The sequence below is a fragment of the Ictidomys tridecemlineatus genome, chromosome 2 (genome assembly GCF_052094955.1).
Source record: "Ictidomys tridecemlineatus isolate mIctTri1 chromosome 2, mIctTri1.hap1, whole genome shotgun sequence".
Classification (NCBI taxonomy): domain Eukaryota; kingdom Metazoa; phylum Chordata; class Mammalia; order Rodentia; family Sciuridae; genus Ictidomys; species Ictidomys tridecemlineatus.
Window position 1 is genome coordinate 72,588,114 of NC_135478.1, and position 26,450 is coordinate 72,614,563.

General features: G+C 42.1%; 2 protein-coding genes across 5 annotated transcripts in view; one reads left to right on the forward strand and one right to left on the reverse strand.

Moving 5' to 3' along the window:
• Positions 1–625, forward strand: part of Ppil2 (peptidylprolyl isomerase like 2) — a 39,687-nt gene extending 39,062 nt beyond the window's left edge. For both annotated transcript variants that reach the window (XM_078038833.1, XM_005334480.5), the window contains exon 21: positions 1–625. The gene's annotated coding sequence lies outside the window, so the exon portion shown is untranslated.
• On the reverse strand, positions 164–26,205 carry Ypel1 (yippee like 1). Of its 3 annotated transcripts, none has more exons than XM_078038842.1 (5): positions 25,933–26,205; positions 10,920–11,177; positions 6,157–6,200; positions 5,072–5,180; positions 164–3,359 (listed from the first exon to the last, which is right to left on the reverse strand). In XM_078038842.1, exons 1-5 carry the CDS (start codon positions 25,969–25,971, stop codon positions 3,270–3,272), a joined length of 540 nt encoding a protein of 179 aa, XP_077894968.1. In that variant the 5' UTR covers positions 25,972–26,205; the 3' UTR covers positions 164–3,269. The 3 variants fall into 3 exon arrangements, with proteins under 3 accessions (XP_077894968.1, XP_077894967.1, XP_077894966.1); XM_078038841.1 differs by having other exon boundaries at positions 164–3,160; positions 10,920–11,117; positions 25,933–26,174; XM_078038840.1 differs by having other exon boundaries at positions 164–3,160; positions 25,933–26,174.
• Between the last annotated feature and the right edge of the window lie 245 nt (positions 26,206–26,450).

Genomic DNA, 26,450 nt, shown 5'->3' on the forward strand with positions numbered 1-26,450 from the left:
TCAAAAGCTCGGCGACCAGGCAGTGTGATACAGCAGTAGGACTCCAGCAGCTCTGAGACCCCAAAACAGCCCTTTGCTCTGGTGAGCTCTGCAGGAAACCTGGGGCTCATCCCTCATTAAGGGCACAGCCTCCTCAACAATGAGCAACATGTAAAACAAGAAGTCTGACATCAGAAGCTTTATTTATAAACCTCACACAAACATAGGACCAAAGGCCAGTGGCATGGCTTGGGGTAGGGGAAACTGAAGGCGGTGTGTGCACTTGAGCTTGATCATCCTTGCTCCTTGAAGCGAAGCTTCCTGCTGCCTCCAGGCTGCTGTCCATCTGTCCATCCAGCCTTATCCAGTGATCTGCACCTGCCCCAAGGGGAGGGCCATATCCTCACCCAAACTTGCCCTCCAGGGCAGAAGACAGGCCTGACCAAGTCCTTTGACAGAAGGTTTATATTTCTGTAGTTCATTTTAGAGCTTAAATTATGTCCTTCTAGATATTAAACCACTTGGATTTTGTAACTGCCTGATGAGATCATCAGGTAGAATAAAAGACTTTTGGAAAAAAATCTCATCTCTGATCCTTTTGAATATCTGACAGATGCCATAAAGAATAAATTTTAAGATATAAAAATACTATGAGTGTACATATATAAAATGACAAAACTAAACCACATTTCTAAAGCAAATGTACTGTGCCAGAATGTACTACAAATGTATTTATAATCCTAGATACAACTCCAAATATTCTCAAGGAAAAAATTTAAATAAATAAAAGTCATGGGATGAGAGTTATTGTTTAGGAATTTAAGAAGGTGGAATATTCCAGCACTTCACCAGCACATCTGGTTGTGGTCTTGTGAGTATTACTTCCCCTGATGCCAGCTCATGGTCAGTTCATTTGGTTTACAGTTTAAAAAAGAAACTTATATTTCTCAGAAGACCACCACCATCAACAAAAAATGATAAAAGTTGTGTTGGTATCCATTACCAACAAAAGTACAAAATAAGTCATAAGAGTACTAGTAAAAAATTTTCAATCAATGCCATCACAAAAGACGATACAAAAACCAAAGTGCTCAAATGAAAGGAGCAGTAAACTTGCCCAGAACATATAAAAAGCTTTAAATATAACCTTAGTATATACAAAAATGGGTCAGAAAAATTCTAGAAAAGTCTCTTCAATTTAAGTAAAACATTTATGGAATCGTACTCGGGCTGCACTCTAGGCAGGCTAGTGAAGCCATATCATTTCTTCCCATTCTCTGAGCCTCAAAGGCTAAGTTCCCACTTGCAAAAGGAATGAAGACTAGAAAGGAAGTCACTGTTAGCTAATTTTTCACTTAGTGCTCATTTGTCAATTAAGGAAGATGTCTTTCCCCTTTACAATGCCACATAATGGACAGAAGCCACAGACCTTGCTACTTCATGTGCCACTCACAAGTGAAGCATCTTTAGATTTCAGATCTTGGGAGCAACAACTCCAGGCTCTGGCCACCTCATGGTGGAAAGCTGTTTAACTTAGTAATACAGGAATACAGTAAGCCAGCCTCAGTCTACAGGAGACTAGCTCAAGAGAAAGCAGCTTGCTGGACCACCACCAGATGCAGAGGCTTACAGGCTGTGCAAAGATGTCCTTGCTTTTTTAGGGTGAAGATGTGCTTAAAGTGACCTAGCACTGCTACTCCTACTAAGCTGATAATGGCTTGGTGACATGCCCACTAAGTCACTGAACCCAGGACAATGCATTTCCCACATTCCAAAGCATCTAGTCTTGGGCAAAGAGATGGCACCAAAGGGTAGGCTCTGGGATGAGCACTGAATGGGAGCCAGGTGGCAACCCAGTGCCTGCACTGGTGACGGGACCTGGGCAGCTGGGGAGCTGGAACTGTCCAGAGACAGTTTCACAGCCATTTGCTAGGCTGAGAGCTATCAAAGCACACTGCTCTTCTAGCTCTCTGCCTCCCTACCACCAGCCTTTTTTTCTACCCCTCTGCCCTAAGCTGGGGTACAAATTGTTGTACATCTAGAAATGTTTTCTAATTTCCATTCTCTGCAGATCGGCTGATACTCTTGAATAGTGCCCATGCACTGCAGAGGCACAGGAGGATGGTGGGCCATGACTTAAAAAAATTCTGTGACAGAAACCCAGCATTTGGGAGACTGCCCAGGTCCCTTCCACATCAGCCCGCATGACAGCACCAGAAAGGGGAAAGGTGACTTACCCAGCAAGCCAAACACCTTTCCTTTACAACATTTAAACCCGTCTTGCAATTTTTAACCTTTTCTAAAGAAATTTTAATCTGGCAAATCTCAAGTTAGGAAGTTTTCCTGCTGGTTCTGACCTCTTTCATATGCAAAAATAATTCTTTTTCTTCAAGTACGTCCAGGTAGAAAATGAAATCCAGCTTCATACTTGGTCCAGCATGCTACTTATAATGACATGAACCAGCCATTCAGCAACTGCCAGACTTGTGAGCCACTGTTACTACTGAGGGTAAAACCTCCAGGTCCAGACCTGTGAGGCTATCACCTCAGTAATGGCCTCTGCAGGGCCCTGGCATGGTCTTTTCTAGAGATTAGTTCACTTGCTTTCTAGATAAGGAATCTATTGCCTTAAAGAAACAAAATGTTCATTAGACATATTTCTCTATTTATAGCTTATCTAAAATGTATTGGTTATGTTCCATTTTTGAACAGGCTAAAACAACAACAACAAAAAAAACCACTCTGGGTGGATAAATTTGTTGACTGCTTCTGAAAGATTCTTAAATGGACACTATGCCTTACGGTTTACATGTAGAAGGAATAACCAATTTGTAGTTTTGAGAATTGGGGTAAAACAAGCTACCTTACTCTAAAAAAGGGAGAAGTGAGACTTGCTCTTGAAAGAGACCTTGCCTCTCTGGTCTTTAGGGACTTAGTTTTAGATTTCTATTGAACATGAAAAAGCACAGCCAAACTATATTGAAGGCATAGGTTAAAAGAAGGTATTAATTAGGCAAATAAGTCATCAGTTGGTTAATTCTTTTTCTAGAACTTGAGAAGTTAGAAAAAGATCATTGCAAACTTTCAGAAACAACCATGTACATAAACAGGACACAAATTGGGGATGCCTTACCCAAGGAGATGGCCAAGAGAGGCCTTTGAGTGTCAAAGCACGGCTAGCCTGTGAGGTCAAAGTTCAAGAAATATTGTCATCCGGGATGCTCTTACATCTCCATTACACTTCAGTCTCTTTCACAAAATAGTATTCAAGAGAATGGAAAGTTTCCACTTTACTCCCAACCATTGTCTTTGATCATGTGGGCAAGCTCAATAATAAATTTTCCTTCCTTATATTTCTGACTGCTCTCAAAGGCATGTTCCTTGGGAGGGGGGAAAAAAAGTAGAGAGAAGGTTTCAGGACAGAATCTTTCATTTTTCAACTTCATTATACCTTTTTTTTTTTTTTCTTGGTGATGAGGTTTGAACCCAGGGGCACTCTACCACTGAGCCACAAGCCCAGCAATTTTTATTTTGAGACAGGGTAGAAAATGCAGTCTCCCCAGCTGCTGGGATTATAGGTATGTACCACCATGCCTGGCTTTCCTTTTCTTACAAAAATAGGGATTAAAGGCCACCCTAATTTGGTTCTGGGGATTTAACCCAGAGGTGGTTTACCATTGAGTTACGTACACTGCCCTTCTTATTTTTTGAGACAAGGGTCTTGCAAATTGCCAAGGCTGGCTGTGAACTTGCAATCCTCCTGCCTCAGTCTCCTGGGATTACAGGCCTGTAATGCTGTGCCCATCTGTGTAGTGTTAATTCAAACCTTCAAAGACCAGGATTTGGGATATAGCTCACTGGGCAAGCATGTGCTTAGCTGGTTTGAGGCTGTGGGTTCTATAACCAGCACACCAAAAAAAAAAAAAAAAATCCGTTTATTGAACATGTACTATGCATAGGGCAATTTAGGAGATATGATTGATATGAAGCACAGAGACATCAGTAAAAAACAGGTCAAAAATGCTCAGGAGCAGGCCTTTTATGCAAGGACAATGGATACCGTCCTATCATTTTTTAATACTGAGTATATGGCCTGATGATACATACCTGTGTTGGGGACATAAATGACTAGGGTGAGTTGTCTGGTAGGCACAGAAGAGATGGTCGCAGTAGGAAAGTAGCAGGTATAGCCATAGAGGAGACACATGGTATGGTGTCCATGAAGGGATAGCAGGGCTTCTGGAAGAAGGGCTCTGTGTTCCCTCACATTTTATGGAGGATCAGGGATGGTCAGAAATTCAAGAAAGAGGGAGACCAGGCAGCCCTGACCTGGAAAACTCTGGAGCCACAAATAATGTAGCAAATACCTTTAAAAAAGGAGGGCTCCATGTGTAACAGCCCTCTCGAATGGTATTGTCAAGGGTGGGGCTCCATAAGATGGACAGGTGGCTTTTGCTAGGAGAGAAGCTGGGGCAGAGTTGGACCTTTGGAAGCTGCCAACACAGAAGGGATCAGAAGCATGCCAGGCTCATGTGGCCTGGGACAGAGAGGGCTCAGCAGATGAATGCGGGCAGCAGACAGTGTTAGGAGGAGACCAATCATCCTCACTGGCCTCGGACACCTGAGTGCTAGGGGACCAGGGAGGAGGACAGGCCTTAGAGTGGGCAAGAAGATCCAGGCTTATCATCTTTCAGATTCACCGTGTCATCAGAGAAGGAATGGAGAGATGAAGGCTAGAGACAGGGCAGAGATGGCAACCATCAGCTCATGGTCCAGGGAAAAAAAGAAGAGCCCTGGGAGAAGAGTCTTTGGGTAACTTCTGCCTCTGAGCCCAGACACTGAGTAGTCTGCTGAACTTGCTCCAAACAATGGAACTCCCTTCATGGAAGTGCCTTTCAGGCTCTTGGAACCTGGGGCAGCCCCATGAATGACTGGTCCTGTGACTTAACCAGCTTCCAAAGAAACTGCTGAAAATATATCATTGACGGATACTACTCCAGAGGGAGGTTTGACTCAGTTGCATAAGCTGTGTGTGCATGTGTGGCATATTGTATACATTACAGCACACCAGTTAGAAGAGGTGGGTACTCACGTATTTCCACCCGAGTGTGGTCTTGCAGTTCTCACAGTAGATGTCTGCAACTGCATGCAGCCCAGTGAGAAGGACCCTCTCCTCAGCGGGACCGCAGCCCACGTTCACCCTGTAGGGACACAGGTGATCACCCTGAAGGCCCATATTCCCAGGCCCCACTGCTGGCTTCCTCCCACCCTGCCCCCCTCCCCAATTATTGAAAGTTCACCAGAAAGCAGCACTGCACCTTTTCAGCTCCCCAACCTCCTGCCAGCTACCACCTTTAATGAGAAAGAATTTTTCTTTTCTTTTTTGCAGTGCTAAAAATGAAATCCAGGGGCTAGGGTTGTGGCTCAGCGGTAGAGCGCTTGCCTAGCACGTTGCAAGGCCCTGGGTTTGATCCTTAGCACTACATAAAAATAAATAAATAAAAGTATTGTGTCCAACTATAACTAAAAAATGAATATTTTTTTAATTAATTAATTAATTTATTTATTTTATTATTGGTCGTTCAAAACATTACACAGTTCTTAATACATCATATTTCACAGTTTGATTCAAGCGGGTTATGAACTCCCAACTTTACCCCGTATACAGATTGCTGTATCACATCAGTTACCCTTCCATTGATTGACATATTGCTTTTCTAGTGTCTGATGTATTCTGCTGTCAGTCCTATTCTCTACTATCCCCCCTCCCCTCCCCTCCCCTCCCCTTTTCTCTCTCTACCCCTTCTACTGTAAATCAAAAAATGAATATTTTTAAAAAATGAAATCCAGGACCTCACACATGCTAGGTAAGCATTCTACCACTAGACTACACCCCCCAGGCCCAGGAGCAACTTTTTCTCTCCCCACAAGGATCCCAACATGGGACAAACTGCAGGAAAACTAAAGTCCTTATATTAAATTTTCAAAAACTCCCAGCCATAGAAAACTAAAATTCTTTCAGGTCATATAAAGGCATTGGCTGGGTAATTCCAGTCCACAGGTGGAACTCCATTTATATATTCCAGCCATTATGCATAATTGAACACGGGTTGGACAGAAGTGATCAATGCCACACGATGGGAACCCCAGGCCACCTGCCAGACAGCAAGTACTCACACAGAATTGAAGAGGTAGGCTCTTCCCTGACTTCCCTGAAAGGACTGTAAAGAAGAAGAAGGTGTTTTAGAAGATTGATTGTGATAAGACCCTGAGGAGTTCTGCATTCTGGAATGATTGTGGAACAAGGTGAGAGAGCTGCTCAGTCTTGGTGGTCCTGTGGAAATAGCACCATGCTAACCAGGTTCCATTAACTCCACCAGAAGAGGTTACAAAGAACAGGACAGATGCCCCTCCAAAACTCTAATAATAAATGAGGTGAACAAACTGATTTTTCATCCATATTGAGTTGGGAAGTGAATTACTCTGTTGCTCCAACATTCTGAAAGTGACTGTATTGGAACATCATAGCAATACAGCACCAGGCATAATGGTATACACCTGTAGTCTAAGCTACTTGGGAGGCTCAAGCAGGAAGATCACTTAAGGGAAGGAGTTCAAAGTTAGTCTAAAACAAAACCAAAAAATGGTCATGGTCTAACATGATCCTTTCCCAGGAGTCAATGATCTTCCAGTGACATCTCACCCCAAAATGTTACCAGCCAAGAAACTGATCTAGTATATTCATATATTCAAAAATGGTTCAATGTAAATGAATCAGAGTAAGGTAGTGTGCCTCTCTTGAATAGGAAAAAATGCCCCATGGGAGGGTTCATCTGCTTTGGTGCCAGGCTCAAATGACTCACACAGCATGGTCAACCTCCAAAATAATCAAAAGAAATGCAAACCAAATTTTTTTTTGCCCATCACCTTAACTTAAAGTCAAAAGGCTGTGAGGAATGCTTACTGGGACATAATTTGACAACATCAAAATATAAAAGGCACATCCGGGCAGCTCAGGCAGCTAGACAGGAGGATAATGAGTTCAAAGCCAGTCTTAGCAAATTAGTGAGTCACTAAGCAACTCAGTGAGACCTTGTCTCTAAAATAAAATATAAAATAGGGCTGGGGATGTGGCTCAGTGGTTGAGGGTCCTGAGTTCAATCCCCAGTACCAAAAGATAAAGGAAAAAGAAAAGGCACAAACTGTATGACCCAGCAATCCCACGTTTAAGTATTTACTATGAAGAGCTGGACGTGGTGGTGCTTGCTGTAATCCTAGTGGCTGGGGAGACTCAGGCAGGAAGATCTCAAGTTCTAAGCTAGTTTCAGCAACTTGACAAGGCCCTAAGTAACTTAGAGCCTGTCTCAAAATAAAAAAGGCTGGGGATATGGCTTAGTACCTCTGTGTTCAATCCCTGGTACCCCCCCCAAAAGAATTTACTACAAAGAGCCAATCAGCTTGAGTGCATAAGGAAATGTGACAGGAATGGTCCACTGTCACAATATACATAATGGGGGAAAAAAAGGTGAGGCGGGGAGATTCTCATCATGTAAACAATGGCATCCATATACAGGATTCATGTAGAGGATGGGGAACAGGCTGGTGAGTATAATGGAAAGAAATTTACAAAAAATTAAGTGTAAAATAAGTGTCAGTGTAAACTCTTCATTTAGAGTGAATAATGTGGTTTCTATAGACCAAAGAAAAAACATCATATTGTCAAGCCATTAAGAGGGCTAACTGCAAGGAAGAGAGGTAAAACAAGGCAGGCGGAAAGACCAATTCTCCTTTTACTTTGTATATATATTTTTTTCCTTTTTGATGGTGCTGGAGATTGAACCCAGGGTCTTGTGCAGGCACTCTATCACTGAGCTACATCTCCAGTCCCTTTTATCTTATTGATATAGGGTCCTGATAAATTGTTCAGGTTGACCTCAAACTTGCAATCCTTCTGCCTCAGCCTCCTGAACGGCTGGGTTACAGGTGTGTACCATAGCTCTTGGCCCAGTACTTTTTTTTGTGTGTATAGGAGATTGAACCCAGAGGCACTTAACCACTGAGCAACAAAAGTCTTTTTTTAAAAATTTATTTTATTTTTAATTTTTTGGTATAGGGGATTGAACTCAGGAGCACTCAACCACTGAGCCACATCCCCAGCCTTATTTTGTATTTTATTTAGAGACAGTGTCTGAGTTGCTTAGCGCCTCACTGCTGCTGAGGCTATCTCAGCCTCCAGAGCCACTGGGATTACAACTCCTTTTTATTTTTTGAGACAGGGTCTTCCTAACTTGTGAGGCTGGCTTTGAACCTGTGATCCTCCTGTCTCAGCCTCTTGAGTCACTGAGATTATAGGTATGTGCCACCACGCCTGGCCCAATAAGCATTAGTTTATATTTGATTGAATCCGGGGCACTTATCCACTGAGTCACATTCCCAGCCCTTTTTGTACTTTATTTAAAGACAGACTTTGAATTGCTTAAAGTCTTGTTAAATTGCTGAGGCTGGCTTTGAACTCGTGGATCCTCCCGCCTCAGCTTCCCCAGCCACTAGGATTACAGGTGTGTGCCACTGTGCCTGGCTAAGTATTACTTTAATGGATAATTATAAGCAATTTCTTTTAAAATTAAAAGCAAAAACCAAAAAACAAAGGGAGAGCACCTGCTTGACCTTAATAGACATCTCTCATCTGAGCATGAAATAAATCTTTATTTTAAGCCACTGAGATCTGACTTTTTTCTACCTCACTTGATGCAAACAACATTTGAGTTTTTGTTTTTGTTTTGTGTTGGGGGTTGAGTCCAGAGCCTCTAGCATGCTAAGCAGTAGCATGAGCTACAAGTACCCAGCCAACCAGGAATGTTTTAATTTTACAATATAGCTTTCAGACTTAAAAGGGGTATTTCCTTAAGTGATTTTCTAGGATTTGAAATATCATTCTGTGTTCAATTTAACTAATAACTGTTTTATAGAACTTTTGCATATCCTGGCCAGGCATAGTGGCACAATCCTATAATCCTAGTGAACAATCTTGGGAGGCTAACACAAAAATTGCACATTTGAGGCTGACCTTGGAAATTTATCAAGACCCTGCCTCAAAAAATAATAAACCCTGGGGATATACCTTAATGGTGAATCAACCTTGGGTTCAATCCTCAGTACCAGTATGGAGAAGGGGGAGAACTTTTGCACATCCTCATTAGCCTTCAGTTTTCTAGACTAGTTTTCTTGCCTATTATGCAAGTCTTTAGTTTCCAACAGGAAATGACAGAAGCAGCTCTGCAATTCAGATTCAGGTGTTAGTCTGACCAGAATGTGGGACAGCTAACGTCTGTAAATTAGGGCCAGGAGAGGGATGGGTATGGTGGTACATTCCTGTGATCCCAGCTAATGGAGACTGAGGAAGGATGGTTGCCAAGTTTGAGGCTAGCATGAGCAACTTGGCCAGACCCAGTATCAATGTAAAATAGGAACAACTAAGGAAGTAGTTTAGAGGTAGAGTGCTTGCCTTCTGCTCTTGATGTAATGTTAAAAACAGCTATGGTCTAGGGTTCTTTGAAGGAAGCATTTAAAATTCCTTCTGGCTATCTCTAATGACTGATACACCCAGGATGCTCCAGAAAAAAAGACCACACTGGTGCCTGACTATCTGTTCAGGTGAAAGGTCATGGCTAACAGCAGGTGTCATTGCTCAGTGAGATTACCAAGCCCCACAGTCCCTAACTGAAGGCCCAGAGTGCTCTGCCAGTCATTATCTCATGACACCTTTTTACACACTGCACCTATCTCAGAAAATGAGGTGCCTCAGGAGCTTCTACCACTTTCCTGAGAGTTCTGGATGGAAAAAGGAGCCATAAAAGCAAAGAGAGCAGAAAATCTGCCTTGTTTAACATGTTTTATTTCAGATGATAAACAGAAATAACATCTATTACTATTGAAAATGCAAGAGATAAACGTTATTCAAATTGAGTTAAACAATAAACCTACGAAGAGATTCTTGGAAGGTGCAACTTCCTGATGAGACTTTCAAAATAGCCCAGGTAGATAGGTGGGGGGTGAAGATTGGTTCCCAGAATGAATATTCGCTTTTCCATTATATTTGTATTATTCTAAATGTTCACATCTGGTTGATTATAATGATCACATCTGCTAATAAAGAGCTCAATAGAATGAGGAACCAGAGGATGCTTATTTATGTCTTGGGTCTGGAGGTACAGACCACCTACAGCTTTAGTCGTGGGCTCTTACATACCATGGCACAGGTGGGCATGTCCCCCTAGGCATTTTCTTCTCTTTATATTTTTTTCTTTTTGGTTCTAGGGATGGAACCCAGGCTCTTGGGTATGCTAATCAGGTGGTCTATCACTGAGCTTTACACCCAGTGCTCTGGGCATTTATCCGAGCAGCCTCTTTCCTTGTTAATTACTCTAAACTAGTCCTACAGATTTTCTATAGACTTCATTTCTTTCATGTTCTCTGATTTCATATTAATTTCACTGCTTTGACAAATAACTGACTCATCGTGCTCTTAGTAATCTACAAGAATTCCAGATGCCCAGTTCTCCAATACCCATCTATTGTGCCAAGATTACAATAAAGATGTTGGTGTAGGGTCTGGAGTTGTGGCTCAGTGGTAGCAGAGTGCCTGTCTGGCATGTATGAGGCACTGAGTGTGCTCCTCAGCACCACAGAAAAAATGTAAATAAAACAAAAGTTTATGTCTACCTACAACTAAAAAAAAAAAAATTAGAAAAAAAAAAGATGTTGTTGTAGCCACATTTAATCATGCACAAAACTTTCACCAACACTGCCCAGAAGGCTGTAGACCTTTACAACACAGCAAATTCAGGAAGTCATGTGGTATACTAAGTAAGTACCATGATGACAAATGATAATTGTGTTAAGTGTGTTTCATGAGTTTTTTTTTAACTCAAACCACTTGCCTTGGAGATCAGCTCGTCGTGATTGGCCAGGTGGGCTCTGCAGTGGATACAGCTGTACGTTCGGTGACAGTTTGGTAGATAAGCTTGGAACGTTTTGGATTTGGTCATTTTCACCATTTCTGCTGGGTGTTCCTCACTCAGCTCAGGGCTGGCACTTGAAGACCTGCGGCTCTGCTGGACTCTCTGACAAAAGAAACACTGGAAAATGCACGCAAGAGCCGTTGTTGTTTGGAAGGGTGTGTGGCACTGTCCACACAGCTGGGACAAGAAAAAAATGTCACAACCTGTCAACAAATCAGACATAGCTATGGGTTATATAAAGAATAAAATATATATTATTAAGGAGTTATGTTTAGAATTTATGTGTTTTGAAGAATGGGGAGGGGGGCAAGACTAGAAATTAAAGATCTCACTTTTCATTATTTTTGGTGGTGCTAGGGATCAAATCCAGTACCTACCACTTAGCTACATTTCCGGTCCAATATCTATTCTTTAAATGTACTTAAAAAGAATACTGTTAACCATTCTATATTTAGTTAGAGGTGGTAAGTAGACTAATTTTAAATACAAATAGATGAGGAAAAAACATTTGATTAAATACATCTTATACCATGCTTGGCTTTAGGAAACATGAAGGAAAAGGAAAATGCAGCCAACATGGACTCCTAAATGAGATTAGCAGCAGTACTGGACACATCCCAAATCCGGGAATAATGACTCAAAGCACTAAGACATTTGATGGATCCAGTACTAACTAAACTTTAATAAATTACCTGCCAGTCTAGAGATAAATTCAGATTTAAATTCAAATACAGTCAAATAAATTTTGACAAGGACATCAAGACCATTCAATGGGGGAGAGGAATCTATTTTTAACAAATAATGTTGGAAAAACTGGATAGCCATGTGAAAAAAAAAAAGTTGGACCCTCACATAAAACTCTATGAAAAAATTAGCTAAAAACTATATAAAACTCTTAGAAGAAAACATAGGGAGAAAGCTTGGGATATTAGATTTTGCAATAATTTCTTGGATCTGACATCAAAATCACAGGTAACAAAGGGGAAAAAAATAGACAAATGGGATTTCATGAAAATGAAAAACTTTTGTACTTGAAAGGAACCTATCAATAGGGTGATAAAGTAACCAAGAGAATGAACGAAAAGTATTTTCAAACATACCTGATAAGTTGTTAATATCCAGAATATAAAAAGAACTGCAATCAACAACCACTATCAAAAAAAAAATTTTGATTTAAAAAATGGGGAAAGGGGCAGGAAGGGCTGGGATTGTGGCTCAGCGGTAGAGCACTTGCCTAGCATGTGCAGGGACCTGGGTTCAATCCTCAGCACCACATAAAAATAAATGAATGATATAAAGGTATTGTGTCCAACTACAACTAAAAAAATAAATATTAGAGGCTAGGGTTGTGGCTCAGCGGTAGAACACTCGCCTAGCATGTACGAGGCACGGGGTTCGATCCTCAGCACCACATAAATGTAAAACAAAGATATTGTGTCCACCTAAAAATAAAAATTAAAAAAATATTAAAAAAAAAGAAGGACTAGGGCTATAGCTCAATGGTAGAGTGCTTGCCTTGCAGGTGTAAGGCTCTGGGTTTGATTCTCAGCACCACATGAAAATAAACAAATAAAGATATTTGTAAAAAATGGGCAAAGATATGCAAATGGCCAGTAAATGCATGAAAAAATATCCAACATCACTAATCATTAAGGAAAGGCAAGTCTATAATCTTAGCAGCTCAGGAGGCTGAGACAGGAGGATTATGAGTTCAAAGCCAACCTCAGCAAAAAGCAAGGCACTAAGCAACTCAGTGAGACTCTGTCTCTAAATAAAATGCAAAATAGGACTGGGGATGTGGCTCAGTGGCCAAGTGCCCCTGAGTTCAATCCCCAATACCCTCAACCCCTGCAAAAAAAAAAAAAAAAAAGAACCAGAAAATAAAAAATGTTAGCAAGCATACAAAGAAATAAGAACTCTTGTGCATTGCTGGTGGGAATAAAATGGTGCAGCTGCTATGAAAAACACTATGGTGGCTCTTTAAAAAAGCAAGCATGGAATTACCATATTGTTATGGTTTAGATATGGGGTGTACCCACAAAACTAATGTGAGACAATGCAAGAATTTTCAGAAGTGAAGTGAATAGGTATATGAGAGGTACAACCTAATTAATGTATTAATCCACTAATGGATTAACTGGGCAGTAACTGTAGGCAGATAGGATGTGGCTGGAGGAAGTAGGTCCCTTAGGGTGTGACTTTAGGGTTTGTATTTTGTCCTTGGTGAGCACAGCTTGCTCTATTTCTCTAGTTGTCATGTCCAGAGCTGCTTCCTTCTTTTTTTTTTTTTTTAAGAGAGAGTGAGAGAGGAGAGTGAGAGAGGAGAGAGAGAGAGAGAGAGAGAGAGAATTTTTAATATTTATTTATTTTTTTTTAGTTCTTGGCGGACACAACATCTTTGTTGGTATGTGGTGCTGAGGATCGAACCCGGGCCGCACGCATGCCAGACGAGCGCGCTACGGCTTGAGCCACATCCCCAGCCCCCAGAGCTGCTTCCTTCTGCCACTTCCTTCTGCCACACCATGGGCCCAGAGCTATGGAGTTGGACAACTGTGGATTGAAACCATGAGTCAAAATAAACTTTTCTTCCTCTCAACTGTTCTTGTCAAGTATTTTGGTCACTGCAACACAAAAGCCAACTCAAACATATATGGTCCAGAGAGACATACATACCCAAGTCCTTTCAGCAGTATTATCACAATAGCCAAGAGGTAGAAGCAACCCGAGTATTCATGAACAGATGAGTCATGTATAATGTCATGTATAGAATATTATTTAGTTTTTTAAAGGAAAAACTAAATATTTATTCGTGTTGTAGCATGTGCCCACATTTAGGAAATGTGGGCACATGCTACAACATGAATAAATCTTGAAGATAGTATGCTAAGTGAAATAAGGCAGTCACAAAAGGACAAATACTTAGGAGATACCTAATCAAATTCATGGAGACAGAAAGTCAAATGGTGATTTCTAGGGACTAAGGAGAGGAGTGGAGAGTTAGTGCTTAATGGGACAGAGCTTTCAGTTTGAGATGATGAAGAGTTTAGAGATGGATGGTAGTAATTGTTGTGTAATGATGTTAATGTACTTAAAGCCAGCAAACTGTATGCTTAAATGTGATTAAGATGGTACATGTGATTTGTATTAACCACAATGGTTTTTTTCATATATCACTTTTACATTTTAAACATATTAAAAAAAAAAGAAGAAAGAAGGTGAGCCCATGACTGATATTGCCATAACTGCCACCAGGACAGAAGCTAAATTCTTCTGAGTAGCCTCACCTTGGCTGGGCAGTCTTTGTGACAGGTGTCTTGCAGGAGAGAAGCACACGAAGACTTTGTTTCAGGATAAACACAAGAGAAAAATTTTCTCCAAATTTAAAAATATGGCCATGGGAGCATGAGTCTTTAGGCAGTTTTGGCCCAGGAGGTCTGCTCTTCCTCCTCAGGGCACCTCCTGTCCTGGCCTGCAAAGAACTTCTGCTTCAAACAGTATGCCTATTCTTCCTGTGCCCTCCTGTGAATGGGCAGAACACAGTGTCTAAACATACAAGCTGCAGACAGACACAGAATTCCCAAGTTTACTAGGTGTGCATGCCTAAAAATCCCAGGTACTCTGGAGACTGAGGCAGAAGGACTGAAAGTTCTAAGCCAGCATGAGCAACTTAGTAACTCGGGGTCTTAGTGAGACCCTGACACAAAGCAAAAAATAAGAAGGGCTGGGGTTGTAGTTCAGTGATAGTACACTCCTGGGTTCAATCCCCACTACAAAAAATACAAATAATATAAATATATATGACACTCATGTGTCTGCTGCCCATTATGGAACTGGGACCGTGTCACTACTAGGCCACAGTGCCCTTGCAATGTCCCCTTCTGAGATGTCACCCAGTTTGGACCTGTGTTTATCATTCTCTGCTTGCCTTGACACAACATGTATGTGGTGTGGCCCTAGGCAAAACCACTATGTCTTCCATGTTAGGAACTGAATATGGCGCTGTGACTTTTCTGTAGAGGCATGGATGAGTCTGCCCATGTTCCCATTGATTGCTGGCCTCCCTTCACCTGGTACCCATGTTGTGTTCTCATCAGATATGCCTGGTGCATGTAGCCACTGATGGTTCATAGACACATGATGGCTCCCAGATCGGGCCACTGTGTGATACTACCATGGATGGCATCTCTCCTGGGACACCGGCAGGTACATTGTTGGTGCAATCCTAGGAAGTGACAGGTCAAAATTACATGCATCTAGGCCACACTTCCAAATGCTGTGATAAGGACACCCTGCCAGCAGTGGACAATTTTTTTGCTGCCACTTGATATGGTCATATCTTCCTCCCTGCCAACTCCATATGATCACATTTAAATTTTTTGCCAGTTGGTGGTATGAAGCAACATCTCACTGTGGCTTTAATTTGCTTTAACCTGGTCATTCATACTGATGAACAGGCATCCTCTTTTGTGACACTCCTTTTCAGTCTTTCTTCATTTTTTCTATTAGTTGCTGATCTTTTCCTTATTGATTTGAAGGAGCACATGATATATTATGGAGACTGAAACATTCACAAAACAATATAGATTGTGTCATTACAAGCATTATTGTGATGTAAATGTGCCTCCTCATCCTGAGGGAGAGATGTTCTGGGACAAAGCTATGGCTGATGGTCACTGTCCAAGGCTCCCAGAGCAGAGAAGAGAGCTCTTGTAGCTGCAGACCTCTGAATGTGACCATATTTTTGGAGCAGTGGCTTGATTCTGGTATTGTTGTGGGCTGCATATCCCAATGCCCTCAGCCTGGATCCTCCACACATTAGTCACATATATGAAAGTATGCATGAGTCCCCTAGAGGCAGCTACTCCTTAACTCAGTACAATATACTCTCAACTCAGTTGTTCACATGTGCAATGTGAATTTCAGGAGGAACTTAATTATATAGACATGTGTATCATGTACACATGTATATGTGTGTATGTATATATGCATGCATTCATTAATGGGTTTCAAGTTTTCCAAAAGAATAGTCTAACTAGACTCATTATCAATGTGTTAGTTACCATATACAGTTCAAATTTTAAAAGACAAAAAGTAAACCAAAAAAAATATATGGTTTAAGATTTTATAAAAACCAACTTCCAGGTGGCAAAGTGCTTGCCTAGCATATGTGAGACACTGGGTTCAATTCTCAGCACCACATAAAAATAAACAAATAAAATAAAGACATGCTTTCCAGCTATAATTACAAAAAAAATGAAAACAAACAATTTCCATTTATAAAATTATGATACAACATATATTTGTACCAATTCTCCCACTTTTGAGAATAAAAATGCTGACAAAATGATATTTTATTTTACATTAATTTTTATAAGAGAGAGAGTCTTGCCATGTTGCTGAGGCTGGCCTGGAACTCATGGTCCTCTGCCTTAGCCTCCCAAATAGCTGGGATTACAGCATGCACCATTGTACCCAGCTTAGGACATTTTCTTCAAAGAATAAAGGGGTTTACAAGATAGTGAGGAACACTCTGGCTCCCTCTAGGAAGGGAGAACCCAGAGGAATGAGCTAAGTATGGCAGTTGCTCATGCTCTGAACGCATTTGCCCAAATTCAGCAAACTTGAGCTTCTGTTTACAAGTCTAAGGTCAGCCTTAGGTGCAGAGTCTGATGAGGATACCCACTTTACAAAGTAGTCAGCATAAGATAATTCTAAAATGAATTTACAGTTCAAATCCCATCAGTAAGAAGGTTCTAAGAACCTAGATGAGGTACCTGCCAAAAATAAGCATAAATCTAGTCTGGAGGAAGTAGCTGTATCCAGACTTTAGAAATCCCCACAAGTAATTTTTCAATGAGTAACAGAGTTAAAAATAATCAGGCAGGCTGGGGGAGTAGTTCAGTGTAGAACACTTGCCTAGAATATGTGAGGCCTCAGGTTCAATTCCTACCTACTTGGGAAGCTGAGGCAAGAAGACTGCAAGTTCCAGACCAGGCTGGGCAACTTAGCAAGATCTTGCCTCAAATAAAAAGGGCTAAGGATATACCTCAGAAGTAGAGTACCCCTGGATTCAATCCCCAGTACAGGAAAGACAGAAGGAAGGAAAAACAAAAATATATGTAGGGAATAGCCAACAAGAAAAATAACCTTGTAGGGGCTAAGGTTGTGGCTCAGTGGTACAGCACTCGTCTCGCACATATGAGACACTCGCATGTATGAGACAATCGCATGTATCAGCACCACATAAAAATAAGTAAAATAAAGGTATTGTGTCCATCTACAACTAAAAAAATAATAATAATAATTGAAAAAAATAACCTAGTAGCTGAGCACAGTGGCACACTCCTGTAATCCCAACAGCTCGGAGGCTGAGGCAGCTCATGAGTTCAAAGCCAGCCTCAGCAAATAGTGGGGCACTAAGCAACTCAGTGAGACCCTGTCTCTAAATACAAAATAAGGCTGAGGATGTGGCTCAGTGGGAGTGCCCCTGGGTTCAATCCCCAGTACCAAAATAATAATAATAGTAATAATAATAATGATGATGATGAAACTGTACGCCAGGCATGGTGGCGCATGCCTGCAATAACAGCTGCTCAGGAGGCTTGAGGCAGGAGGATCCCCCGAGTTCAAAGATAGTCTTAGCAACTTAGTTAGACCCTGTCTCAAAATAAAAAAGGGTTGGGGATGTAGCTCTGTGGTTAAGCGATCCTGGGTTCAATCCCTAGTACCCCCCACAAACTACAGTTGGGCACGAAGGCACACACTTGTAATCTTAGGTACTAAGGAAGATGAGGCAGGAGGACTGAAGTCCAAGGCAAGCCTGGAACAATTTAGTGAGACTCTATCTCAGGATAAAAAAAGTAAAAAGGGCTAGGGATGTAACTTGGTGGTAGAGTGCCCTTGGATTCCACAGTACCAAAATTTTTTTTAAAAAATTCCTGAAGAAGTCTGATTATATTGGATATTCCCAACTGGTGATTCCCAACCCTTAACTGTTTTCCCCCATGAACTGCTATTATGTCGTGCCAATCCTGAATTTTTCCCTGGATTTCTTTAGATTCAAGAATTTCTCAAGATTCAAGACCTCAAATGTAGGCTCAATACTTTACATTTTGTAGATTTTGTGCTGCTAGGACCTATTGGATCCTTCATGAATTTGAATCCAGGCCTCCTTCCCATCTTTGATAAACTCTGACATGCCCCAGGAGGTCATGGAGACAAGTGTTAACTGGATACCACCTTACATGGATCCCAGTTCCATCTCCTGGTTCCACTCCTTTTCCCATGTATCTCAACTTTCCATGAGGACATGAAAAGAGAGCTGGCCAGTAGTATATTCAAATCCATGTTCCATCAATAAGAAAAGAATGAACTTGTACTGGTTCTACTTATTAAACTCATGTTGAATCTTTGTTTTAACATTTTATCTACATTTTTCTATTGAAATGACATTAAATAAATCTGTTTTCTCTCTTCTCTTCTTTCCCTGGATTTTCATTTAATAAACATACTTAATTATAATGGTATGAAGTGAAGGGCCATCAGGGATAGGAATCTTACTCGAAAACTGGTTTTTCAGGTCTTTTGTGGCGAAGCACTAAAGTGACCTGAATAGACAGCTACAGAAACTACCTTTCACTTTATTCATTGGTTTTGAACAGATGATAGCAGTTTTATTCACAGAAAGGCCAATACCCCTCATTTTAAACTCTGCATTACCTTCTAATGGAATAGCACTCTTTTTAATTGTGGTAAGAATACTTAAAATGAGATCTACCCTTTCAATTTTATGCACAAGGTACACTGTTGACTATAGGTATGATGACTATACAGTAGATCTCTCCAGCTTATTTCTTTTACTTTAATTCAAACTTTATGCCCATCAATTAATAAGTCTCCATTTTTCCCAGTTCAGGCAACCACCATTCCAGTCTTTGACTATTTTTTGTTTTTAATGCTGGGGATTGAACTCAGCAGTGCTTTACCACTGAGCTACATTCTCAATCCTTTTTGAGACAGGGTCTCACTAAGTTGTTAAGGGTCTTACTAGGTTGCTGAGGCTGGCCTTGAACCCATAGTCCTCTTACCTCAGCCTTCTGAGTTGCTGGGATTACTGGCACGTGCTACCATGCTTAGCTTAAATCTGATGTTTAAAAAAATGTTTTTAGATGTTGATGGATCTTTATTTTATTCATTTATTTATATGTGGTGCTGAGAAGAGAACCCAGTGTCTCTCACACATGCTAAGCAGGCACTCTACCACTGAACAGCAGCCCAGCCCTTAAATCTGCTTTTAAATCATACATTCACTGTCACTTTAGGTGAAATCATGGTCAAGTTTTCAAACAATTAATGTACAAATGGGCTTCTACAACAGGATCCATTGGAAAGCTGGGCATGATAGTACATGCATGTAGTCCTAGCTACTTGAGATGCTGAGGTGGTAGGACGACTTGAGCCCATATCTGAGAACAGCCTGGGGAACAGTGAAACACTTTGAGAAACAAAACAAGCAAATAAAAACTGTGATTCTCTAAGTCTGGAGGGCAAATACCATCCCTTTGAAAGATATTGATGTGGGGTAAGTTTTTGAGTAAAAACATTGTTCTGGGTTCTAGAAGTTCCTCTCCAAAAATAAGCACAGAAATTATTTTAAGAGAATGTGAATCAGGCCCATGTCCATATGGTGCAGTTATCACACTTCTAAAGACAGAAACACTGAGGAATGATACCAAATGCCAGCAGCTTTTGACTCTTTATGGGATGAGGTGCAGACTGCCTGGGCCATGGGCACTTTGTTTCCTTTCACCCCCTACCTCATGTCAATCACAGCTCTGGTTCTTTCTAGTCCCTGTGAAGTTTTACTTTTGCTTCAGCATCATTACCACCTGGTAAATAAGTTGGGCCCCTCCCATAACTTTACCCCCAAAGTGTTCTAGGTTGTGAGGTGAAAGGATATCAGGCACATAAAGAATGAGTGTGTGGGGGCTGGGGCTGTGGCTCAGCTCAGTGGTAGAGTGCTTGCCTAGCATGTGTGGGGCTCTGGGTTCGATCCTCAGCACCACATAAAAATAAATAAATAAAGGTATTGTGTCCAACTAAAACTAAAAAACAAATATTAAAAAAAAAAGAAGAATGAACGTGTGAGTTAACTAGAACTGGGGTCTCTGCTGGACTTGACCATGAAATCACAGGTATGCCTGATATACACAGAGTTCCAGGAAGTAGAGGGATTAACATTTTGCTCAAAAAATACATGATGTGGGGCTGGGGTTGTAGATCAGTGGTAGAGCACTTGCTGAGCATGTGTGAAGCACTGGGTTTGATTCTCAGCATCACATAAAAATAAATAAAATAAAGGTACATCGACAACTTATTAAAAAAAAAAAAAAAGACATGATGTGTACTCATGTGGCCTTGCCATGTAAGCCAGAGCTCATAAAGAAGGTTGGATCTCAGACAGGTGATATGTGCTAGGGATATTAGGTCCTTGTTCCCAGGGAGAAGTGACTGATGAGAGGCAGAAGAGGTTTCCCAACCTCACTCCTTCCTCTAAAGCTGCTCTGTCCCAGAAGTTCCAGCTCTGAGGCCTTTCCTTCTTCAGGGGAAAAGGCCTCTCTGCTGCTGGCTTCCCTTTCCCACCACTCACTAACATAGCACTGTTTTAGGGATTAAAAAGGTAAAAAGTCAACTTGCCATCACAGAGAAAGAGACAACAGATAAAACTGCCAGCTTATGGATAAGGAAATGCAACAGCTCCTAAAGAGCCTAATAGTCAATGCCTACACTATTCGAAGGATTTTACTGCATAAGAATCACCCAAGTTAACAGTAATCCTAAGAGATATGTGTTGTTCTAAGTCCCACTGTGCAGATGGGGAAATTGAGGCCCAGAAAGATTAACCAACCTATTCAAAGCTGCACAGTAAGCTGTGGAGCTGGATTCAAAGCTGGAGAGCCCAAAGACTAGATCACTGTGCCTGTAGACACACAAACAGATGTGCAACCTCACTCATCAATGCGGACTGACAGCACACTGATAGCTTTATTACACTTAGCAGGTTGGCAATAGCTTAAAAATATTTGAGCTGGGCATGGTGGTGTATGTCTGTGGTCCCAGCTACTTGGAAAGCTGAGGTGGGAGGATCACTTGAGCCCAGGAATTTGAGGCCTGCCTGGACAACATAGCAAGACTTTCTCTCTTTAGTGGGGGGAAAAGTTGATAACACTGCTGTATCTGTTTGGCAACTCCCATTAGCATTCTTGGGCATGCACCTCTGAACACTGGAGGGTCCATCCCAGGAGTTCACCTTCAGACTGTCTTATTCATGTGCAAATACCTGGATATAAGTAGTCACAATTTGCCTGCAATAATCTCAAATTAGAAGCCACTTCAAGGTCTAATCAAAAGACTGACCAAATGCACTAATAAGCATGTATCAGAAGTACTTCAAATTGAGGCTTCAGCTAGAGACTGGAAGGGAAGAGAAGGGTGACTTTTTTTTTTTTTTTTTCACTGTCTGCTTTATTTTTTTGTGGTGCCGAGGATTGAATTTGGGGCCTTGTGCATGTTAGGCAAGTGCTCTACCACTAAGCCACATCCCCAGTCCATCTCTCTGCTTTTTTGTACCTTTCCATTTTGATGCCAAGAGTATGCACTGACTATTCAAAATCATACTTAGAGGGGCTGGGTTGTGGCTCAGTGGTTGAGTGCTCGCCTAGCATGGGCGGGACTTGGGTTCGATCCTCAGCACCAAAAAAAAAAAAAAAAGGCATTGTGTTGTGTCCATCTACACCTAAAAAAATATTTAAACAACAACAACAAAAATCACTCTTAGAGTACATGCACTCACAGGCAGGGAAAGGCCTGGAAGGATTTATATCAAAGGTTAATAGCACTAGTACCGTTTGTCTTAGGAGCTGCTGCATTTCCTTATCCATAACAACAGTTTTCCTCTGCAAACACATATCCACTTCCTTCCTTCATGAATCACAGGATAATAGGCTTTCTCCACATTTCAGATACTGCAGCCTTGGTGGACCACAGGTCCCACTGGGAGGGGCAAGAAGTACCAATTACATAACTGCCTTAAGAAGGAGCTCCTTTGGTCTGCTGTGGTCTCTCAACAGCTCCCATTATCTAGGGAACCAAGGGTGTCTGGCACCTCCACCACCCAGTGGTCCTGACACCTCTAGCTTTAAGACCTGTTTTTTCCATCTCTTTTTTCCACCATGCTCAAGTCCTGCATATCTCTCACAAAACTATAGATAATGTGCTTGCAGTCAGTCTCTTTCCAAAGAATCTGAAATGCATTCTTTCTTATTTCTACCACTAGTAAGTTTGCAACAGCCATAGACCTGATACATATTCTAGCAGAAGTGTCATGTTTCCTTGCAAAGAATTAAAATGGGGAAGAAGTAGGACGTACACACAGGCTGCCCTAGAAGGCTGAATTGGAAGGGAAGAGGCTGGGAATTTTAAACTATTTTTTTTAGTCACATGTTGAATAAAATATAATAAAACATCCAAAGCCCTGTCTTTTGACAAGGGAAGAGAAAGGCCAGAGTCACAAAAAACTGCAGAAGGGCCCTATGCTCAGGGGAGTGTATGCCAATAACACTGGGAAGTCAAAGGGTACCACATAAGCATGAGCAGGTGAGATTTACCACAGAGATATACCTCCACTGGACAAAGCGGGTTCCATACAAAATATGCGGTATATTTGTTGGCTCTGGGATCTTAAATCAATCTTTGTTACTTTATCTATAACATGGGGTAATAAGTAATTCATATGGCTGCCCACAGAATCACAATGTTAAGGAAGGTGGTCCTTGGTCACAGTTCAAAATGCCTGGCAAATGCCTCACAATAGAAACATACTGTCATTGTTACAGCAAGGCAAAGAACTAGCAAGCTCAACACCTTACAAACCGCACAAGGAATCTTGGCCCTCATCCCAGAGTCCTGAAGGTATCAGAGGACCTGCTGAATAATGGGGAGTACGGTCTCTTAAATCCTTCCTGGTGAATTCCTAATTGTGGGTTAGCTCCAGGATTCCCATTTTATTTTCACCTGATGATGGGTTTTCAGTAGAACAATGTCTCTCTCATTGGAGGTTGGCAGAGACCTCTATTTTGTCCCCTTGACATCTTTCCTGAATCCATCTCATACTGCCCACCCCATTATTCTTAGCTCTCCATGTCTTGTATTCAGAACTTTTTCCAACTTTAACTCAAATCCCTTGTCAAGCTGGGCCTGGTGGCACATGTCTGTAATTCCAGTGACTCAGGGGGCTAAGACAAGAGGATCACAAGTTCAAGGCCAGCTTCAGCATCTCAGTGAGGCCCTAAGTAACTTAGGGAGAAAAATAAAAATAAAAAGAGCTGGGGATGTAGCTCACTGGTTAAGCATCCCTGGATTCAATACCCCTGGTACCTGCCCCCAAAAATTCTCTTGTCAAAATTTGCACTCTTAGATGGGGATTTAGCTCAGTGGTGGAATACCTGTATAAGGCCCTGGGTTCAATCCCCAGCAAAGTAAATACATAAGTAAAAATTTAAAAATTCCCATTCTCTAGAGGCATCACTGATTGTCAGATCTAATTACTCATTTAAAAAAAAGAGTAAAAGAATGAATAGTTTTAAAGCAGGAGGACTCAGTTGAAGTGCTTACATAGTATATAGAGGCCTGGGGTTGGATCACCCCTGCTGGAAAGCAAGCAAGAGGGAGGATTTCTACTTCATATTCTAAACAACATTTAGTGCACTGATCAGCCTTCCCAGGGAAAATAATACACTAAAAGTACACAGCAGTCCTTTGCCCTCTCCATCCCTGCTCTTTGACAAGATGCTTGTGGAACTCAGTGAAAAGAGGCAAGAATCAAAGGATAGATATTACACGAACAGCTGTAGCAACTTTGGTACTTCAAAATGCAAAGATTTAATGTTTGGAGTTTAAAGAACGGATCCAGACCAGTTTTTAATTTTTTTTTTTTTTGTACCAGGGATTGAACCCAGGGATGCTTAAAAACTGAGCCATATCCTTACTCCTTTTTATTTTTTATTTTGAGACAGGGTCTCACCAAGTTGCTTAGGGCCTTGCTAAGTTGCCATGGCTAGCTTTAAACTTATGATCCTCCTGCCTCAGCCTCCCAAGCTGATGGAATTACAGGTGTGTGCCACTGTACCCAGCTAATTATTATTATTTTTTAATTTGACCAAATATACCACAGCAACCTAGGATGGTTTAACATTAGGGAAAACTGGATGAGGGGTATAGTGGAAATGACAGCACTATCTTTACAACTTTTTTTTTTTTTTGGTGCCAGGGATTGAACTCAGGGCTTCACCCATGCTTTGCACATACTCTTTTCACTGAGGCACAACCCCAGCTCTTTTGTAACTTTTATGAAAATCTGTTATGTTTTTCTAAAATAAGTTTATTTTAAGAATAGGCTGGGGGGGGGCTGGGGTTGTGGCTCAGTGGTGGAGCGCTGCCTAGCATGTGCAGGGCCCTGGGTTCGATCTTCATCACCACATAAAAATTAAATAAAATGAAGGTATTGTGTCCAACTGCAACTAAAAAATAAATATTAAAAAAAAAACAGGCTGGGTGTGTAGCTCAGTGGTAGAGTATTTGACTAGTATGTACAAGCCCTAGATTCCCTCCTCAGCATCAAAAAACAAAGATTATTGTTCAGATTGGTAACTAAGATAATTCAATGATTATTTCAAGTGCCTTAGTATTGGCCAGATCCTGTGCTAGTACATGTATGTGATATGGCAGGAATTTGCTCTAGTCCCTTAAGGAGAAGCCACTCTAAACATATAGGGTACAAATGGATGTGCACAAAGGTATAGGTTTTGAGCATGAGCATTCCTCAAACATGCCACCAAACAATGCCCTCCTAGAGCATTTGGCTAATGATGGGGCAACCAGTGTATGATTGTAAGGTTCAATGGTACCAGGATCAAGCTCAGCTTCTGGCATGGAACAGGTGCTCAGCATACATTTGCTACGTTTACTAGAAAACAGCAGAAGCTAAAGGGCACGTATGTGATGGGAGATGGCAGCTTGGCAGGTGAAGCAAATAGTAAGGTTTCACAGAGAATGTAAGATTGGCTTGAGCACTTGAGAAATTTAGGAGTGGGGTGGGGGCTCGGGGGCTAATGGATGAAAAGAATAACATTCTGGCCACGCCTGTACATTTTGGATAGAGAAAGAAACGTAACAGAACCCAAAGGGTTTGGGGTGGGGAAATTGATGTCTTTCATGTCCATAAACCTATCTATCTGAACAGGAATTTTGGCCTTATTTCTGTACTAGAATTGAGCACACAATTTAGACATCAAAGACGTCAATCAACAGCAGGTAAGGGAGGGTGGTGGCTCCTACTTCGTAGGGTTCTCAAGCTCTGGCTTTTGCAATCTCTGCATTAATAAAGCCTACAGCCACAAGTGGTAAACACCAAGGACAATTAATTTTAATTATGATCTTCGTGTGGGCAACTTGAAAATACGTCCCCCTCGCAATAAACAATCCTTCATTGGAGACATCTTTTGTTCTTATTTCCTCAATTGCGGCTTTTATATTTTAAAAAAGGAAAGAAAAAAAAAACCCAAAACACTAAGTATCTAGTTCATGTCCAGTAAACCTCAGCATGGTGGGGCGGGCAAGGGGCCGGGAGAGGCGGGGAGGTGGAGAGAAGGCGGGGAAAACCAAAGATTAGGCTTTGTGGTGTATTTCCAAATGGAGTGAACCAAATATCAACACACCCGAAAATGAGAACAGAACAAAAAAGTCAACGGATCCGCCTCTCTCGTGCCCCTGCCCGCCCAACAGGTGCTTCCCAGGCCCGCCCGCAACCACAGTACCCTAGGGTCGCCACAAAGTAACCGCCCGCGCAACTGTAACGAGGCCCGCCAGTACTCACGGCCGCTCCGCGGTCCGTGCCCCGGCCCGCAGCGCCCATCCGGCCCGGGCCTCGGTCAGCGCGGGCTCTGCTCTCAGGCGGCCCCGGCGTGGCCCGGGACGCGCTGCGGCCGTTGGCGCCTCGGCAAAGCGCGAGGCATCCTCCCGCCGCCGCCCCGCGGGCCGCCAGCCCTTTGTTTTGGAGCAGCTGCCGGGCCCAGCCGCCGTTAACGGCCTCAGAACGCTGCGCCGGCCAATCAGCGCACCACTCTGCCCGCGCCCCGCCCCATCTCGCGCGCCCCCGCCCGGTGCGCTCCACGCCACTAGGATGGGCCAGATCCCACCCTGCCAAGCGGGATAAGGATGCACGTGCCGCGGGGCGCGCCGCACTTTCATTGGCTGGCCCGCCGGGCGCGGCCTCCGAGCCATCCTGTAAGGGCTGAGGTTTGCGGAGGCGGGGCACGGAGGGGCGGGCTCAGCGAGGAGCACAACACGCAGGCGCGAGTGGGGCAGGCTGCTGCGTTCCACTTGGAGACCTCT

Bases quoted from the DNA above. Each gene is read 5' to 3' on its own strand.
- Ypel1 (XM_078038840.1), bottom strand. From the start codon at position 25,971: ATGGGCGCTGCGGGCCGGGGCACGGACCGCGGAGCGGCC. The intron at 11,178-25,932 runs GTGAGTACTGGC...TTCTTGTCCCAG, and splicing joins GCACGGACCGCGGAGCGGCC to CTGTGTGGACAGTGCCACAC. The intron at 5,181-6,156 runs GTGAGTACTTGC...GTGTCCCTACAG, and splicing joins GCCTACCTCTTCAATTCTGT to GGTGAACGTGGGCTGCGGTC.